The sequence below is a fragment of the Macrobrachium rosenbergii genome, chromosome 50, assembly GCF_040412425.1.
Source record: "Macrobrachium rosenbergii isolate ZJJX-2024 chromosome 50, ASM4041242v1, whole genome shotgun sequence".
Taxonomy (NCBI): domain Eukaryota; kingdom Metazoa; phylum Arthropoda; class Malacostraca; order Decapoda; family Palaemonidae; genus Macrobrachium; species Macrobrachium rosenbergii.
In genome coordinates this window covers 27,623,919-27,645,040 of record NC_089790.1, presented here as the reverse complement: position 1 = coordinate 27,645,040, position 21,122 = coordinate 27,623,919, and the positions used below count along the sequence as shown (strand labels likewise).

Sequence of the window (21,122 nt, the reverse complement as noted above, 5' to 3'; positions counted from 1 at the left end):
AGTTTCCAGTAAGTTGAGTATATTCAGAAAATTACTGAAATCACTGAAAAGAAGTTACTCGATAAGAAATCAGGATATTCCGAAACATTAGCAGCACTTCTCTATCTTTATGGGTAAAGGTTTAAGTGGTGAAATTCTTGATTTACAAGAATTTCAAACCCAAGCCAAGTAGTGCATTCAAAACTTTTTCACAAGTGGTATTTCTAATACAATACTGTACATAAATCTTCATACTCCAAGCAACATACAAAATTATATTGTATAAAATCATCCTGAAGGGCTCTCTCTCTCTCTTGAGAGAGAGAGAAAGAGAAAAGTATCCATAATAATTATCATAAAATTAATACTACTAAGGATAATTTTAAAAATTAAGCAATATTGTTTCTGTGATACTGCACATGAAAATTTATATACTATACCTCACAATATCACTGTAATTTGTAAAATACCTTACAGGCTTGACTTCATAATCAATGTGGGTAATTTCTAATATAGGTATTAAACAATGAATTACTGTACTACAGGTGTTAAACAATAAGATGCTTATATTACAGTACATAATACAATATGTTTTCAGCACTTACGACTTACTGTATCATTACTATTATTTACATTTTGCAAGAATTAAGACACTACTTATTTTTTAAAAGCAAATTATAACTTTTTAAAATATATACGTGTATAAAACTGAATGATAGGTATATATATTTAATGCATTTATGACCAAACTTAAGATAATTGCCTTCTCTCCCTGTTGAAACAGATAACCAATATATTCTAAAAATATTCATATGCCATTTTACCATTAAAGAGGAAAACTCTGAATTTGCTGTTACCAAGTACATCAGTTTAAAAAGCCCAATGAGTCTCACTTCAAGACCCACACAGGACTGAACCATGTCTGCAAACTGGTGCAACTTACTGTTTGTTGAAGATGTTGGACAGCTAAGTAGGAAGTGACTAAAGGAAACAAAAAAAAAAAAGTAAACTGAAGGAGGCAATGTTGCTGGGACTGAAAGGTCAATGCAAAGAATCTTTATTACTGGTTACAGTGTTGTATTGAATTGAACTGAATATTAAATTTAGGCCAAAGGCCAAGCACAGTAAAAAGTTTGAAAGGTGTAACAGGAAAACCTACCAGTTGCACAATGAATCAATTGTTAGGAGAGGGTGGGAAGTAAGACGGAAGAGAATATGAAAGTAGGTACAATAAAAGGAACAAAAGGGGTTGCAGCTAGGGGCCGAAGGCATGCTGCAAAGAATCCTAAGTATTGCCTACAGTGCACTGCATGAGGTGCACTGACGGAACTACTCCCCTACGGTGGGTTACAGTGTTGTGTAAGTGCTGTAAGTGGTAACCCATACTGCATGATCTGTTTACTAGAGGGATACTCTTCATTGATAAAAAAAAACACTAGTCTTATCCTTCTAAATGTAAGTATGGAAAAGCCTTAGCTTCTCTCCAATCCCAAGCACCTAAACATGGGGTTCCAATTTTTCCAAATCTTTTTGTCTTGAAACCACACTCAACCTGATGAATGGATATACTCGAGGATACCTGATGGCAGGACAAGGGGATCATTGTTCAAAACCCATACTCTAATTGATCTGTAGCTATTAATTTTACAGGAAAAAGATAATTCAGGTATTATAACAAAATATGCTGATGCTGGATCTTCCTTTTGCTTTTTACTTTTATTCCCAACTCCAAACTTATCTGTACATTCTCCTTTTACATGTTTTAACCTTGTGTGTACTATATTTCAATTATACTACAATTAAGTGATAATTTACATTGTGAAATATATTCACTGTCTCAGATTGGACATGAGAATGTATGTATCCAAGTGTACACCTATGCATATTTAAAACCAAAGGAGTACTGTACTTTCTGAGGTAGAGTACATTACTCCTCCTCTTTTACATATTCATTGGTGTACACCTGGACCATTCTTAACTTGCCCAACATCTAAGATAATGTATGAGTTTCGTAATGTAAATTATCACACTTAATTGAAATTCACACTTATTGTAATATAAATATAATATAAACAAAAGGGGGGAATATAAAGTCAAGTGTAGAGAAGTAAAGAAATGAGAACAAAGGTAACAAAAAAGGCAGAACTAGCATCAGTATATTTAGGTATAATACCCAAATTTTCCTTTTTCCAGTAAAATTAGTAGTTTGGATGATTAAATCAATTATCTAAGAGAGACAAAGGAATAAATGAAGGGAGGACACACAACAGAAACAGCTGGAGAAGGTTCACTAAAATCAGCGAGGCCAACAAGGATTAACCTGAGAAAAAGAGGAAAAGGAGGAGGAACAGTAATGTACTTATATGTGTTTTGTATGTTAATATTAACGTTATCATCATCACGTAGTATAACCAAATCACTGAGTTAAAAAAACTCGTATGGCTGACACAATGTATTCATCTTAAATGGCTCTGACACAATGTATTTGTTTTAAATGGCAAAGTCATTCCCATCTAATACGGTAAGATTATTTGAATATTTAATATCACAAAAAAATTAATAATGACTAAATTTTCTTATTGGATTTATTTCCAAAATCTATATTCACTATTATTAGTTTAGACAAAGACATGTTTAACTGTCAAGTGTTAATCTGCATCTTCTGCAAGCAGGGAATGGTTCAAAGAGGAATATTCACCAAGAATCTATGGTTGAATCAAGTGACTAATTTGATGATAAAATTACTTCAATATGGTTCTCTTTTTGCTCTGAAGAATCTTCTTCTTTTGACCTTATTAATCCCACTGTATAGCAGCATCGGCTGCTCGAGTCAACTTTCTCCATCTATATCTCTTCCTTGCATCTTCTTCCCCCAGTCCCACCTCACCCATATCCTTCCTCACTACATCCATCCATCTGATCCACTGACACACCCTGCACTCCTCCTCCCCATCACTGGCATGTTCTTCGCTCTCTTGACTGGTTCCACCTCCTCTCTTCTCATTACATGGCCATAGTATCTAAGACGAGCTTCCCTAGCCTTCTTTACATTACATATAGCAAACATTCTTCTTATATCTTGACTCTCCCTCCTTTCCAGTAGTGATATTCCAGCAATCTATCTCACCAACCTAATCTCGGTTCTTTCCATCAGTCCCTCCCCTTTCCCCCTAAGTGCCCATGTTTCTGCCCCATAATAGTATGGGCCTGATAACTGTCTTATAAATTTTCATTTTGAACCTTAATGGCATTTTCTTGTCTAAAACAACTCCAGTTACTTCCTCCATTTTTGCCATGCTTCTTTCACTCTCTGTCTCACTGCTTTCTCAGTACCTCCCTCCTCTACTATTACTGATCCCAAGTAGTTAAACTCATCATTCTGTTTTAGCACTGTGCCATCTTCCACTTGAATGTTTACTTCTTCATGTCCTTCTTTACTGCTAATCATCAGCTGTCTTTCCAATGCTCACTTTCAATCCTTTCTTTTCTAGGGCTCCTTTCCATGCTAAAATCCTTTCTTGCAGTTCTTTGTAGAATGCCATATTCCAATACTAACAGGTTTCATCTTTTTTAATTTATTACCATCAGAATCATTACATGATTAAGATTGCCATTTATTAAGGGACATGCCGACTGCTGAATTTCAACGGTTTTAAGTCTAAATAAACATATCTTGAAGCGATAATGTAAAAAAATTTTTTCGATTGGTGTATTGACAATTTTGTTCATCGCTTGTACGACACTGCGAACCACACTGTAAAAAAGAGTAAGCACTCTAATACATGATTATGATGGATATAGTTAGTTATCTACATGTTGTGAATGGTTGGGTGGCTAAGTCTTGGTATTTCCTGAAACTGAAAAAACTATTTTTTTCCTGAAATAAATTTCAGAAATTTACCAAGTGTCCTACAGACATTACAGTAATCAAAATTCCTGTACAAGATCTCTGAATGACACATGTAAAAATTTACTTAGCTGAAATAGTAAATTAACAAAAGTACCATGAAAAAGCTGGAATAGTAATTTAACAAAAGTACCATGAAAAATAAAAAATATAGAGTCATAAAGATTCATTCCCACAATGGCAGACTACTGTAGACAAGTCAACATACGAGTAGTAACTTAAATATTAGATATCACTATCACCGCTTTTTTCACACTCCTCAAATGACCCAGACTTTAAAGGGACATTATTAGCTTATTAAAATTGCAGTATGGTAAAAGGGTTTATTGTAAACCTTACTATAGCACGAATATTGCTATTCCACTCTCATCCACCACTGCAATACTGTACATTTCTTCAGAATATCTGAACACAAAAACCATTCATTCATACTAATTGATATTGAAGAACATTATATCGTAAAACAAAAGCAGTAATTTGTAAAAAGCATTTCAGACAACTCAAGGATAAAGAAACACTAAAACCTTTTTGCACAATACCATAGTCAAGTTTTTTGGTTTTCATGTGTGGCACACAATTGATAAAAAAAAAAAATTCTGATGAAACTGAGCTGGACAGTTTACACCATACATACAAATTGTTACCTGTTCCAGCTTCCAATTTGCTAGTATTTCAAAGTCAGAAATGCTTATTAAATATTAAAATCAATGAATTTGAAAAAAATAAAGTACTGTATTTATAATTTTTAAAATAACAAATGAAAAGACCATAAAAACCAATATGCTGTACCAACCAAACCCATGTTGCTTCAGTGCACTGAGACAATCAACTCCTTGCAGTGCACCAAAAAAATCACAATTCTTTAAAGTAAACTGTATTTTTCCTACCTATACAAACCTCAGGTCTTTTACATTAGTAATTCCCAATTCCGAATGTAAGGGACCAATGGTTTGTATATCATGTCAGAACAAATAAAAGTCATTAACTTATTGGTAGTTACTAACATGAAAAACTGCATAGGGAGTCCTTTAGTTACGATGGGGATATCTTACAATGACACCATCGTTACTCTAAAATATCATAACTCAGAGGCAGCCTAGCCTACACTATACAATCTATACATACTCTGCTATACTGTACTGTTAATTCATTTTAATTTTCTGCTCTACTCTGAAGTGATGGAATGCCTCTTCTTCATCACACCACCAGCAGGAGACTCACTTGGGCATTTGGAAGACATGCTGATCTTACAAAAACTTGTGTTTTAAACAGTTTAAAACGGAAAAAAAAAAAAACCATACTTTTGGTATCACCATCGTAACTTCAAAACACTCTAACTGGTATCGCCATCATAACTTCAAAATTTTGTAACTGGTATTGCCATTGTAACTTCAAAATACAGTATTGCAATCGAAACATCATAACTCAAGGACTATACTATAAAAGAAACTCAATGGTCATAATTCAGATATTCCATTGCAGGTAAAACCAGAGCAAGGCCAAAATATGAACTGCAGAACTGGAGTATTGTAGCGCAGGTGTGACCTTATTTTAATTTTTTCTTTAAATGTTGTCCGTCAAAATTGGGGTATGTCCTTAAGGTCCAAGTGTCTTGGACTCTCGCATGTATGGTTGTTAATATATCTAACATATACATTGTAGTTAATATAACTATAATACATTTTCATTTTACAGTTATTGCTTAAACTCAGTATGACATCTCTGAATTTTCAGATTTAGAGTGACAGCATGTACTGTACATTCCTGGTGCCACCCATCATACCATTGTGAAGTATTAAATGAAGGCACTTCAATGGATAAGGTGGAACTGTACATTTTAATAGGCCTTCTCCTTCCTCCATTAATATTTTCACTTTCCCTGTTTGCAGACAAGACATAGTGAACACATGCTCGTATGGAGACAAATGTTGAAGACTCCTAAAATCTCAAGTTTTGACCCACTGCCCAGTTTTGGTCTAAATGTTTCTCTTTTAACTGAAAACTTTAGCTATATTCAGTCTGTTGTAATTGATTAATGTTGAATGTTTAATCAATTTTATTTTATTTCTTGTTTCTTTCTGCTTCACCTACTTTCTTTCTGCTTCACCTACATATATTTCCTTTAAAAAATCAAGAGTTAGTAAAAGGAACAGATAATACTACTTACTACTCAAGAGCCAAGTTTAAAAGTGATCAGTACATGGCATGAACAAAAAATGTACAGCATCCAACGTAAGAATTTGCAAGATATACTGGTGCCTGAACCTGACAGACAGTTCAGGGGTCTAGCATAGCCTACATGACATTCCAGAATCAGTATTTCAATCATGTGAAAGTCTTTACCATTCTTTCTACTCTCTCTTGTTATGTATTGTCATTCTTCTCTAAATTTTGAGGAGGGTCTTTTGAGGTATTAAATACAGCAATGAATGCAACAATTCAGGTCGGTATAATACAATATAACCTGAATGCACATATCTGCTGATATATAAAACAAGTAGCTACCATTTAGTACCTCTACATTAAAATTTAATACACAATGTGTGTGTGCAGACCTTATTTAAGCTGTATTACAGAAATACGGTTATTCACCTGGTATGGCATACAAAATCTCATTAGTCCTTACACTGTCCAAAATACTTTCGTAAGCTACTACAGTTTAGCTTAGGTTATCATAATCAGTGTTACTGATCATTAATACTGTAGTGAAAAATCATAAATTTTATAAAGTTAGTATCCATAAATAAAATGTTATTAATATAATTACAATTACCAGTACACATACTGCATTACCTCAAAAGGTTTCCACCAATGACACTTGTGTGCCTAGGTTAAAGTAACTCCCAACGTGTTTCAGTCCGTGTAAGGGTTTCATAACTTTCCATATGCCATACCATAAAAATTAAATTTTCAGTAACTTATTTTCATTAAGCCCTGCACATCAAGAAATTTGGATAAAATGTTTTATTAGTTTTTTCAAAAGCAGATTTTAACTGCCGGTATAAAACACTAGTGGTTCATTCTACATAAAATCAGCAGACAAAAAAGATACATGAGTACAGGAAGTGCACATGGTACTTTTTTTAACCACCTCTTTGAGTACTGTCGTATTCTTGCTGTACTCAAAGCTTGCATGACCCTCCTCCAAAAATTATCATTATTGGTATATAATTAGAAAAGAAATTATGTGAATGATAAAAGACAAAACTCCTCTTTAGTGATTTGACCAACTGTTCTATGATTTGCCAGGCCAACCCTATATCAACTCAAGGCACAGTAGGAATAAGAGGGGTTGGATGGGATGTTCTACTGCATATACTTTGGAAATAAAGTGCACATGTATATAAAATTTCTATATGGATTTGTAGTCAACAAATTTGCCTTGACACAACTTTGAAATTTAACTCCTATTATAATGCCTACAAAGAATAGAAATCTTTAAAAAATTATCATGAAAATTACTATTAAATAAAAACTTGACAACAGTTTGATTACATTTTCTTTCATAGGAAAGAGAAATACCTCAGCCAGACCCGTAAGTAACAAGTTACTGTAAGCTAAATATAAAACATTACACTTTGATATGAAACACAATCCCTTTACACAGCAAAGAAACGCACGCCAAATGTTCAAGTGACTGGGAATAAGGTAAAGAACAGAGCATAATGGGTCAGTTGCCCTGGAAACAATGACCCACTTACAAGGTTAGAAAGGTGAGCTCCATGTTGCATACAAATTCACCGACAGCTTTGTCTAGCGCACTTTCCAGATTATTCCATCAAGAAAAATTATTTTTGTGGACTCAAACATGTCCAATGAGAAACAAAATCTTATAAAATTAAGGCCGTTAAGGTGCCAGTTTACATCTTGGGTCATATTCAATATCACATAACCTAAAGTCTGATAAATCATTAAAGTTTTCAATTAAATGCTCCCCACAATTACCAAATGTGTTGCCAGTCATTCAATTTCCATAATTTTGTGAACTATTCTGTTTTTCCTTATACTATACTAAGGTTGCCTTTATTCCATAAGTTTGAAAATTTATTTTCCTCAAAAAAAAAAATAGTTCAAGTAGTTGAAGAACGGTGGAAATTGCCTTTCCTATCTTCAAAAACTACCCTATTGAGTAATATAGAGATGTACCTTAAGAATTCTAGCCATTACATGTGGAACACTGGAAAAGCACATAATATACAACGATAATTAATAGCCCTTCTTGATCCCAAAAGTCAGTTACATAACAAGAATACTCGAACAAAAATATGACTCACCGCTTCTCCCTTCTCCTTTGGAATAACTCTCTTGTCTTCCATGTCACATTTGTTCCCAAGTATCATCTTTTCTACATCTTCATTTGCATGCTAGAACAAAAAAATACTTATGAAAACCATGCAAACAATAACAACAATGGCATGAAACTCAATCAAGAGATGATAATATTTAATAAAGATATGTTACTTGGCTATATTTACAATCTTCATTTTGGTTTTGCACAACTGAGGAGGATTAACAACTTTGCAAAATCATCCTTGCTTGATAGTAAAGTTCTCAGTTATATGTCACTTACAGAATAGCCAACAGAGAAATGGCAATTTGAAATAAGTCTAGTTAAACTACATAAAACTATAGTTCTTCTAAATATTTTTTTTCCTAGTAGTAGCTAATTTCACATATATATACCATTGCTTTCAAAAACCAATTTTATTAGTTTAACACAACATTCAAGTCCTAAAATCATTATAATGGTTAGCCATGAAGCATCCCCATTGGAGAGAGTCCTTTTCAGACTTCCATCACATTTTCCATGTTTTGTATCATTCAAACTGCATAGTGGCAGGAAAAACTGATAACCACATGGTTTCTATCTTCTCACAATGCATGGTGGAAGAAAAGAACCTGAAATATAACATTTTTTAATAAAATAAAGTTTTATAAATACTTACCAAGTAATTACATAGCCTATGTTTTTAACTCGCACGGCAGCTAAGAATTTGAAATTTGCGGTAGCATTCAATTGTTTGAGTGTAGGCAACTAGGTCCCGCCCACTATCAGGGGAGGAAAGGTACAACACCGCTGAATAACATCAGTACGTGTGTGTCCTCAATGTCCATGAGAGGGGAGGAGGGAGGGCTCTGATTCAGTAACTACTTGGCAAGTATATGTAAAACTTGACTTTATTATAAAAATTTCATTTTTATATATGTAACTTACCAAGTAATTACATAGCTTAATCCCATATTGACAGGAGGTGGGATGCACGGACATACATAATCTCAAAAACTTTCAGTAAAAGAATGAATATGAGACAAAAATTCTAGTTAGCATTGGTTAAAAAAGTTGTTGTAACCTTACCTGTTCAGAGAGCGGCTGCAGACTGATACTGCCTCTGGTTGGCACTCATCTTAACTACAGTGGGGCACAGCAGTGAAGCTGTGGAGCGCCCCTGTGTTAGTGGGAAGCATTGCAGCAAAGGAGTATTCCAAATGCCACAAAACATCAATGGATGTTATGCAGCTCAAGGAGTAGTCTGATGGCTAACATAACCATACAAGAGTGCCCTTGCCCTGGCCGCAGTACCATAAAGACATGTTTCAAAAAAGCAGTGCGTTGCAAACACAGATTTGCATTTCCAGAAGGTTGACTGGTGAACCGCCAACAAGGGCATGTTATGTTTGAAAACCAACGAGGTGGCAACGGCTCTAATCTCGTGGACTTTAACTTTCAAGACTAGTAGAAGGTCCTCGCGAATTCTTGACTGCAATTCCAGGATGACATCTCTCAAAAAGAACGATAATGCGTTCTCGGAAAGGGGTCTAGAAGGGTCCTTCACAGAGCACCAGAGCTTACTCGAGGGACCTCTGATCTTTGCTGTTCTATTAAGGTAGTACCTGCGTGCCCTGACGGGACAAAGTGTCCTATCTTCCTCTTCCGGTCCAAGAATTTCCATCAAATTCTTGATGGTGAAAGAACGAGGTCACGACTTAGAGGGGGTCTCATTCTTGGCCAGGAAGTCTAGCATAAAAGAGCAGACGGCATCTCCTTGTGAAAAGCCTACTCTTCTGTCAATGGCCTGCAACTCGCTGACTCTCTTAGCCATGGCTACGGCAACCAGAAAAAGTTTTCTCCTTGTTAAGTCTCTTAAGGAAAATGTGCGAAGAGTTCAAAAGGAGGAGCTGACAACCATTTAAGGATGACGCCCAAATTCCATGCTACTGCATTAGACTTGTTCTCCTTGGTCATGTCGAAAGACTTGATCAAGTTGTTGATGTCCTGATTGGATCCCAGATCGAGGACCCTGTGCCGAAACACAGACAATAACATTGCTCAGTACCCCTTGATTGTCGAGGAAGACAAACCTCTGTTAGTCCTCAGGAAAAGAGGGACGTCTGCGATGTTCATTAGAGAGGTTTCAGAAGAAGTGACATTATTTCATCTGCACCAGCTGCGGAATAAAGGCAGTCCCCAATTGTCAGCGATCAGGTTTTACGCCAGTTGTCTAGCGACGAAAATCGCAGATTTCCGCTTAACGGCGCCGATACATACCTAACAGATATCAGCGCCAAAAATCACCAATTTTCGGTTATCGGTGATTTTCGCTTATCATCACGACATCAGAACGGAACCCCTGCTGATAACCGGGGACTGCCTGTGTTGTCCACTTTGCTTGGTAGACTGAGAGAAGACTGCCATCTACACTTAGCAATTGCTTCCGCAGCTGGTTTTGAAATCCCCTTTGCTCTGACAAGTCTCCTGATAGTCTGAACCCTGTCAGAACAAGAGCAGATAGGTTGCGATGAAACCAGAGGAAGAGCAGTTGTTTGAGAAGCTTTGGCTTCTGTGGAATGAGCCTGGGGTAGTCGACTAACAGCTTGAGGAGATCCAGGATCCATTCTCTTCAAGGCCAAAAGGAGGCTACCAAAGTCATCTTCATGTCCTGATGGGATATGAACTTGTTGATCACTTCCCTCACTATGTTGGATGGCGGGAAGGCGTACAGGTCTAGGAAGGGCCAATTCTGGAGCATGGCATCTGTTGCCCATGCCTGTGGATCTAGGGCCCATTCTGTGGGAAGGACCTGTCTGCGCCAACTCAGTCCGTCCACTATTATGTTTGGCTTCCCTTGAATGAATCTTGTCACCAGAATGGTGAGGCTCTTCTTTGCCCACAAAAGAAGGTCTCTGGCAGCCTTGTGAAGGGAGAATGAGTGGCTGCCTCCTTGGTTCTTTATGTAGGCCAAGGCTGAGGTATTGTCCGACATCACTGCTACTGTCTTGCCAAAGGTCACTTCTGCAAATTATTGAAGGGCCAGATGTACGGCCTTCAATTCTCTCTCTTTTGGAGACCAGACTCCCGAGACTTCAATGTCTCCCAGAAGAGCTCCCCAACCCATATCTGAAGCATCTGAGTACAATAAAAAGTTGGGGCTCAGTGGATGGAGAGACTTCCCTTCCAAGAGACATTCTTCTGCAAGCCACCATCTCAAGTCTTCTTTGATTTCCGGTGTGATCGGAAAGACGAACGAGTCCGGGCGAGTCTTCCCGTTTCAGTTGGCCTTCAGGAAGAACTGCAGTACCCGCATATGAAGCCTCCCCAGGTTTACGAACTTCTCGATGGATGCTAAAAAAAAGTTAAGTATACCTTAGTTTTACCAGACAACTGAGCTGATTAACAGCTCTCCTAGGGCTGGCCCGAAGGGTTAGACTTTATTTTACGTGGCTAAGAACCAATTGGTTACTTAGCAACGGGACCTACAGCTTATTGTGGAATCCGAACCACATTATAGCGAGACATGAATTTCTATCACCAGAAAGAAATTCCTCTAATTCTTCATTAGCCAGCCAGAGACTCAAACTCAGGCCTAGCGAGTGCTAGCCCACAACTCTACCGACTCGCCCAACAAGGAACTGTCAATGGATGCGAGGGTTCCCAAAAGACTCAACCAACTGTTTGCCGAGCAGGACTTGAGAGCAAGGAAGTTGCAGACTGTTTGATACTTGGGGAGCTGTAAAGACGCCGAAACACAGAGCTCGAAATTGGAAGACACTGTTCTGGAACACAAATCTGAGGTACTTCCTGCTGTCTTGGTGTACTGGGATATGGAAGTAGGTGTCCTCTATATCGATAGTCACCATCCAATCCCCCTGTTGGATGGACAAGAGAACTGACTGATTTGTTTCCACCTTGAATTCTGTCTTCTGAATGAAGACATTCAGGACGTTGACGTTCAGGACAGGTCTCCATCCCCCAGATAACTTGGGGACCACAAAAAGACGGTTGTAGAACCCTGGAGTGCTGACATCTTCGACCAGTTCTAAGGCTCTTTTCGTGAGAAGAGCCTACGTCTCTTCCGCGAACGCCGAAAACCTCTCGAAGCCTACCGAGTAGGCTGTCAATGCGATGGGCATTGACACTAAGGGAGGGTTCTCCCTGAATGGGATAGAGTACCCCTCTTTGAGTACTATCAAGACCCACGGGTCTACTCCTCTGGCTTCCCATTTCTCCCAAAAGTGCAGGAGTCTTGCGCCTACTGGCACACGGAGGAATGGATTCTCATTTACGAGAGGAAGGCTTTGAGGGAGCCTTTTTGGCTGGACATGCTGCATGCAGATTGGAGCGCAGTCTAGTGTGGAATCTTGTCCTGTTGCCCCGAAAGGGCTGCTGCTGCAAAGGAAGGGTCGACTTCGTAGTGAAAGGAAGGTCCTTGGAGCGTTTGGCTGACTGGGCTAACAAATCCTGCGTCAACTTTTTCTGTAGCTCTGACGCCATTTCTTGGACCGTGGCTTGAGGGAAGAGGTGCGCCTGCAGTCCAAAAGAGAAAAGAGAAATGCCAGCTTCTGAGATGCAGTTACACCTTTGGTGGTAAAAGAGCACCAGAATTCACTTTTCTTCTGGACACCTGTCGTGAACAATGAAGGCAGTTCCATTGAGCCATCCCTGATAGCTTTACCTGAGCAGGCTAAAACCTCCAGCCAGTCTGCAGACAAAGTCCTCTGACATATCCTCGCAGTCTTCGACTTTCTTTACCAGTGCTTCCACAGTCCAGTCAATAAGCTTAGGACCTCGAAAACCTCTTGTCCGAGAACCAGAAGTCCATTTCCCTCAAGGCTTTCCTGGGTGAGAAAGACGGGACCATCTTGGGAAGCCTGGAGAAGTCAACAGGCTGGTTCCTTATATAGAAGGTCGAGGCAGGGGAAGCCGGGGTTTAAGGTGAGAAGACGGATAGAAAGGCACCAAAAAATACCTAAGGAGGTTGGAGAAGGGCGTGGAAGAAATCGGTGAAGACACCAAAACAGGAGGACCCTGTGTTACTGCTTGAGTTTTCTGCAAGAGGTTCACAATTTCGTCCAAACAGTGCTAAATAAGATCCGTCGACAAAGTATGCTGTATGGGGCCGATAGCGGACTAAGGAATCAACAGTCAGGCGCTCAGGGAGCAATGCTGGAAGATTTGAGTTTGGCGCCAGACCCGATGAGGATGGGCACTTCCATGGGTGGCGAATACTGTAGAAGGAGCGAAAATCATTCAGAGCTGGCCCAAAAGCTACAGGAAAGCCGAGGACAGCACTCAATATCCTTTCCATGCCTGCAAGGAGGCAGGGAAGCATGGTCGGTAACCACTACATGCCTGAGAGGACAATAGGCGCCAACCCGTGGGCAAACCCCACCGACCTCCCTTGGACTACCAGTATGCCTTCTCCCTGGTGCATGGGAGCCTGACAGTGACCTTGGTCTAGGAGCACCAGCAGGACGAGTAGACACCTCCTCCACTAACACTTGCACTCTTACCACTGGCTTGATCCATAAGCACTTTAACCGATGCACTTAACCCTTAAACGCCTATTGGACGTATCATACGTCGACTAAAATTGTCTGTTGGGTGCTGAGTGGACGTACTGTACGTCGACTACAAAAAATTTCAACCTTCGGTCAACTTTGACTCGACCGAAATGGTCGAAAAATGCAATTGTAAGCTAAAACTCTTACATTCTAGTAATATTCAATCATGTACCTTCATTTTGCAACAAATTGGAAGTCTCTAGCACAATATTTCGATTTATGGTGAATTTTTGAAAAAAACTTTTTTCTTACGCATGGGCAGTAACTCAGCCGAAAATTTCACAAATTCTTTCGTCATTTTGTCGTAATTTGTGCACTGTTTTATATTAGCCGTTACAAAGTTTTATATATGAAATGTGCACAATTTCATGTACAATACAGCAAAATACAACCCATGGTTGTAGCTTTTATCAGTTTGGAAATATTTTCATATAAACCACGATAACTGCCAAAATTTCAATCTTCGGTCAACTTTGACTCGACCAAAATGGTAAAAACGCAATTTTAAGCTAAAACTCTTACAATCTAGTAATATTCAATCATTTATCTTCATTTTGCAACCAATTGGAAGTCTCTAGCACAATATTTCGATTTATGGTGAATTTCTGAAAAAACTTTTTCCTTGCGTCCGCGCCAGAAATTCTTTAAATCACGTTGTCGTAATGTTTGCACTGTTTTATATTAGTCGTTACATAAAGTTTTATATATGGAAATGTGCGCAATTTCATGTAGAATACAACAGAAAATAACTCATGGTTGTAGCTTTTATCAGTTTTGAAATATTTTCATATAAATCACGATAACTGCCAAAATTTCAAGCTTCAGGCAACTTTAACTCGACCGAAATGGTAAAAAAACGCAATTATAAGCTAAAACTCTTACATTCTAGTAATATTCAATTATGTACCTTCATTTTGCAACAAACTGGAAGTCTCTAGCACAATATTTCGATTTATGGTGAATTTCTGAAAAAAATTTTTTCCTTACGTATGTCTTGTGTAACTCGGCCGAACATCTCAGAAATTCTTTCGTCATGTTGTCGTAATGTTTGTATCGTTTTACATTAGTCGTTACATAAACTTTTATATATGAAAATGTGTGCAATTTCATGTAGAATACAACAGAAAATAGCTCATGGTTGTAGCTTTTATCAGTTTTGAAATATTTTCACATAAATCACGATAACTGCCAAAATTTCAACCTTCGGTCAACTTTAACTTTCGACCAAATGGTAAAAAAACGCAATTGTAAGCTAAAACTCTTACATTCTAGTAATATTCAATTGTTTAACTTCATTTTGCAATAAATTGGAAGTCTCTAGCACAATATTTCGATTTATGGTGAATTTTTAAAAAAACATTTTCCTTACGTCTGCGCAGTAACTCGGCCGAACATCTCAGAAATTCTTTCGTCTCGTTGTCGTAATATTTGCACCGCTTTATATTAGTCGTTACATAAAGTTTTATATATGAAAATGTGCGCAATTTCATGTACAATACAACAAAAATAACTCATGGTTTTAGCTTTTATCGGTTTTGAAATATTTCTATATAAATCACGATAAATAGAAAAATTCGACTTTCGGTCAACTTTAACTCGACCGAAATGGTCGAAACTGCAATTGTAAGCTAAAACACTTACGGTCTAGTAATATTCAATCAATTAGCTTCATTTTCAACAAACGGGAAGTCTCTAGCACAATATTTCGATTTATGGTGAATTTTTGAAAAAACATTTTTTTACGTCCGCGAGTTACAGATTCATGCATCATTTTGTGATAATATTTTCTCTGTGTTGCTTTGATCGTTTTAAAATTTGTTATATACCAAAATCATCGCAATTTAGTGTACAATACAACTATAAAAAATTAACTCATTAGCTTTAACCGTTTTGCTTACAGCGCGATTTGTATACAATTATATACGAGTTCTTTTCTTTTTTTCGCTGTCATATATTCCAATATTTATATATGATAATGATATTTTTTTCATTTCTGATGGTTGCAAACTAAACTTCAGGCAATGACAAAAAAATGAGCCAAAATGAACTCTTAATCTTAAAAACTAAGCGGGCTGTGATTTTTTGAAAAAACTTTTTTCCGCTTCAGCGCTAACTCACCGAACGCCGCCGGCATACGGGAGACATTTTTGTAAATAGGGCTTCGGCGTTAAAGGGTTAATTGTTCCATAGTCGAAACAATGGGTTAATTGTTCCATAGTCGAAACAATGAGTCCAAACTTCATATCATCACGGGCTTCTAGGCCAGCGATGGCATTAGGCTCGGAAGCATGTGGGCCAGGTGAAGGAGTAAGTTGGATAGGTAGAGGACTGGTTAAAGGGGAATTAGGAATAGGAGAGGGAGACAGAACAGGTAAATCGGTAATTGCCGATTTAGGAGAACATTCTACATTAGCTACATTCCTAGCCTCGGCTCTAAGAGCCGCTTTCCTCTTCCTGTCTCGTTCCAACTTATCTAAGCGAGATTTTAAAGTTTCCCACCTACCTTGATTCCAATCCCTAAACTGGATACATGTCAATTCAATAGGGCAAGTTTGTCCCCTACAATTAGTACAGATTGTGTGGGAGTCATATGATGCTTTCATAAGTCTAGTACTAGAAGAGCTAGTGTGAGACATTGTTGCAAAAAGTCAAAATCGGGAAATAATTCACTAATACTGAGTCTACTGAATCCTAGGCTATTTGAAAATAGCTTAGATACTACCAAAAGTTCGGAATACACACCCGAACGGAGACAAATACCAACCATCTGGTGACCAATCTTGAAACAATAGCTGCTGTGACAACTGAACTATAGTCATTAAGCAGCAGAAAAGGGCTGACGTTATTCAGTGGTGTCGTACCTTTCCTCCCCCGATAATGGGCAGGACCTAGTCAACTACACTAAAACAATCGAATGCTACTGCAAATTTCAAATTTTTAGCTGCAGCGCGAGTTAGAAACATAGGCTATGTAATTACTTGGTAAATTACAAATACAAAAGTCATTGTTTGTACGTCATCATATCCCAAGGTGGCAGAAGAGAACTTATGTCACTGTTTCTTGACAGCATTCTCATATCCAACCTTCTTCTTCTTTTAACGTGCTTTTTTCCCATTTTTGTATGGGGTAAGCACGATGCCTTCTTTTGAAGGACTTTTTTTTATTTGGCTTTGGGGTAGACCATATCCAACAAAAGACTACAGTAGTACCTCAGACTTCGAACTTGATCCTATCCAGAAGGCTGGTCAAAATGCAACTTATTCCAAATACGAAACAAACTTCCTTATAAAAAAAATAAAGGGAATCAGGATAATTCAGTCCAGCCCACCCAAGAAGTCCTTTTAAAATTTTTTCTATTATTAATGTGTTCAAAAGTTAAATCAAGAGTGCAAAGTAATAAAAGTATGTTATACTATGAAAAATTTTTGAAAAATTTTGTTTTTGTGTACGAGCTAAAAATTCAACTTACGAAATGTTTGGTGAAAATGACGAGCAGCCAGCTGGGATTGAGGGATAGACAATATCCCCTAAAGGAAAACGAAATGGTCGCAGTGGGCAAAGGTTGATTTCAAAATCAATTTTATTCGCATTTTGCAAGGATAATCAAAGGAATCGATAGTGTGTGTGTGTGTATGTGTGTGTCCGATTATGTGTCTGTGTGCGTGTATGTTATAGAGAAAGAGAAAGAGAGAGAGAGAGAGAGAGAGAGAGAGAGAGAGAGAGAGAGAGAGAGAGAGAGAGAGAGAGAGAGAGAGAGAGAGAGAGAGTAATCAGCATCCAGCAGATGAGAAAACAATCCCTCACATGTGTATGATTGTCGGCATGTTTACGCTTGGATCTTGAGTACAAGAAGGAGATTAATTATGCCCCAACACCAACTTACTGTTGGCAAACAGTAGAATTTAGAATAATAATCAAATAAACATGAGGATTTTGCAAACAAATAAGTAAAGAATGCAAGTTAGAAAACAAAAGAGAGCTCAAATAACTTTTCACAAGGAAGTCATTTAAACAAACAATCCAAGGCGCGCAGAAACTGAAATCAGTGCCAGTGTGTTTCATGATGTGAGGACAAGTTACTTTTACAGTGCTAAAAACTCGTACAAAGCAAGTGTCACTCAATAAGTATTTTACCATAATAAAAAGAAGTGAAAGAAACAGGGCAAATGTAGTGAACGAGAAGTCAGTGGGACGTGGACCCGCGGCCGCCCCGCCCCAACAACCATCCCCGCCCTCTCCTCTCTACTGTCTCACTCAGCACAGTCCCAAAAACTCACTGAAGTAAGACTCTCTTTCGATTTTTTATTGTTACTGTATTGCATCTGATTGTTTTTATATTGTATCATGTTAAATTTAGTTTTTATATTGTATCATTGTTAAATTTATTGTGATATTCCCTTTTTTTAATTTCTTTTACATGAATTGTTACTGCTTTTATACACATACAGTAATGTTTTTATCACCTCTTCTTCTCTACTCAATGGTATAAACGCTCCCCCCCTCTATCTCAAGTCTGCTGTGCGTCACTGCGGTGGCATGTGATTTTATTCATTTATGTTAAATTTTACAGTGAAACGCTTTATTCTTTTATTTATTTTGTTGAATATAGTTACGTGCATCGCCAAACTGACATATGATTTTGTTCATCTTTTATGTTAAATTTCATTGTGAAATGCTTTATTCTTTTATTTATTTTGTTTAATATGGTTATTTTGTTGAATATAGTTATCATTAAACTATATATTGTAAAGGAAAAAAAACATGTTAATAGTTTTCCTCGTAGGATGCGGTAGGCCGTCGAGTACAAGTATAAACAAGACAGTCGGACAGGTCGAAGCACGTTTGTTCGACAAAGACACAAAAATTTCTTCAAAAATTTCAGCCGAAAAACGGAATGTTCGACATAAACATTTGAAAGATGAGGTACCACTGTATACGGTAATCGCAGCAGGAATCAACAGAGACAATGGCAAGCAAGCATATTTCCCCAAGCAATAAGCCTATTTGCTTGATTCAACCATTAAACAAGAATTTATTAAGTTGGTGATTAATCCAGTCAAAAAGATAAGCAATGCTAAAAGCTTCTAAGGTCAAGGTCAGTAAACCCATTTAAAAATACACCAATAGATTATTTTAAAAGCAGCAATGAAAAACAAAAAGGACAAAACCAAAAATCTGATGATCAGCTAGAAGGTAAAAATTTTTTCAAATAAATAATGAACATTTTTCTTCAATGCATTAACACAGACACTGGATGAATGGAATGGAATGGAAAATAAAATTTAGGCCAAAGGCCAAGCACTGGAACCTATCAGGTCATTCAGCGCTGAAAGGGAAATTGAGAGTTAAAAGATTTTAAAGATGTAACAAGAGGAAAACCTCACAGTTGCACTACAAAACAATTATTAGGAGAGGGTGGGAAGATGGAAGGAAGAGAATATGACTGGAGATATAGTAAAAGGACTGAAAAGGGGTTGCAGCTAGGGGCTAAAATGACGCTTCAAAGAACCTTAAGTAATGCCTACAATAAACTGTTTGAGGTGCACTGATGGCACTACCTGCTACAAGGGACATTAGATAAACACATAATATGGTTGTCTACCACTCCAGTCAAGTACAATTATAAATGTAAATTTCAATTCAGAACTACACCTGATCTGCTAAGACCATAAGAAAATCACATGAAAAGCAATGGTTTGTACTAATATGAAAAAAATTATGCCAAAGAATAACAATTACCAAGGGGATTGGCATCAGGCAATCCACAACCATTTCTAGCAAATACATGATCTTGATTATTTACATATATTTTATACTGATAAATAACAGTATTTGGAAACCACTGAGGCCATACAGGCTGTAAACAATAAGACTAGTAAAGTTAGGTTAAATCCATTAACATCTACTAAAATGTTTGGTAATAAATCTTTGTAACATACTTTATGTACAGAATATGGAAATTCACCCACCTCATCTATATTTCTTAACCATTTGGCTATATTGTCAAATGATTTGGAATTCGTTATGTCATAAACTAACATTATTCCCATAGCCCCTCTGTAGTATGATGTGGTGATTGTGTGAAATCTCTCCTGCCCTGCTGTATCCCTGAAAAGATATAGAACCTCAGTAGCACATTAAAAGATTCTGAGACTAATAAAGAGAATACTCAAGAAAATTAAGATAATTTAAGACTTAAAAAGTTCAGATGATATATGAACAATATACTACAAGTAAGGCATTAACAAAGGAAACAGCAACAAATTAAAGAAAAAATTAGGTATTACCCTACACACTCAAGTACATATATATGACAGCTTTTTTAATAAAATGCAAATGATACTGGTACACCAAATACAAAGCTATGGCCATTATTCATAATCCACAATCAAGATACTTTAGTTTATGCTGACTTTTTAAAAACAAATATCTCCAAACCTAGCAGCTTACTTATATGGCAGGCTATAAAATGCAAACCTTGACATACATGGCAAGGATAACATGCACATCTTTATCAAGGACTTATGGACAAATATAAAAGCACTCCTAACAGTTTACTCCCAAAGAACCATGAAACATAATTCCAATAACTACCAGTGTTTGGTGAATCTATTTGCTATTTTGAACATTGACTTAGATAAAATGACAATCTAACAGTAAAAATTCAAAATATATCCACTCAAAAGAGATGTTACCATTTCCAACATTGATCAGAATGGGTGAAAAGGTCAGAGGTCTAGTCTGAAAACACTACCAGTTCTTGAGTTTTGCTACACTGCTGTTGAATCTAATTAGCTAGTCACCTACAAAATTTATATCTCGAGTGTACTCATGATAATGTAATACTCTGTGGAGCAACATGAATACAAAGATTTATAGATAACTGTCTAACACAGTATTGACAAATTAACAACGGCTGTGTGGGATTCATGGCAATACTGGCTATTTGTTTATATGACTGACACAAATGTCTAGAGAGTACTAATAAGATGGCAGAAGTTTCTCAATAGTTTTCTACACAGAATAGTAACAACTATATGTTTAAGGAGGTTAGCCATACAATATGTATAAACTTCAAGGAGCTTAGGGGAGTTGTGTGGTTTTCCATTGTTTATAATATAGCCAATACACATAAAATTTGGCCTGAGAGTAGCATAAAATATTTTGAGCAACAAATCTTAAGTGAACTTATATGCTGAAATTTGTGGTGGATACAACTGTATATATAGTACAAAAATAAGGCAGTACAGTAACTCCCACCCCCCAGCATTCGCGGTCTCACCTATTCGCGGATTTCTCTGTGGAACGTATCTTCCAATTATTCGCAGAAAATTCACCCATTCGCGGTATTTTTCACTGTGAAATATGCACTAATTACTGTATTTTCATATTTTGT

General features: G+C 37.2%; 1 protein-coding gene across 1 annotated transcript in view; it reads right to left on the bottom strand.

The window, feature by feature from the left end:
• Window positions 1-21,122, bottom strand: part of Rab10 (RAS oncogene family member Rab10) — a 40,959-nt gene that overhangs the window by 12,332 nt on the left and 7,505 nt on the right. The window contains exons 3-4 of the mRNA XM_067094346.1: window positions 19,696-19,834; window positions 8,161-8,250 (exon numbers count right to left, since the gene is read on the bottom strand). Coding sequence (XP_066950447.1) covers window positions 8,161-8,250; window positions 19,696-19,834 — 229 coding nt within the window. The remainder of the gene's footprint in view (window positions 1-8,160; window positions 8,251-19,695; window positions 19,835-21,122) is intronic.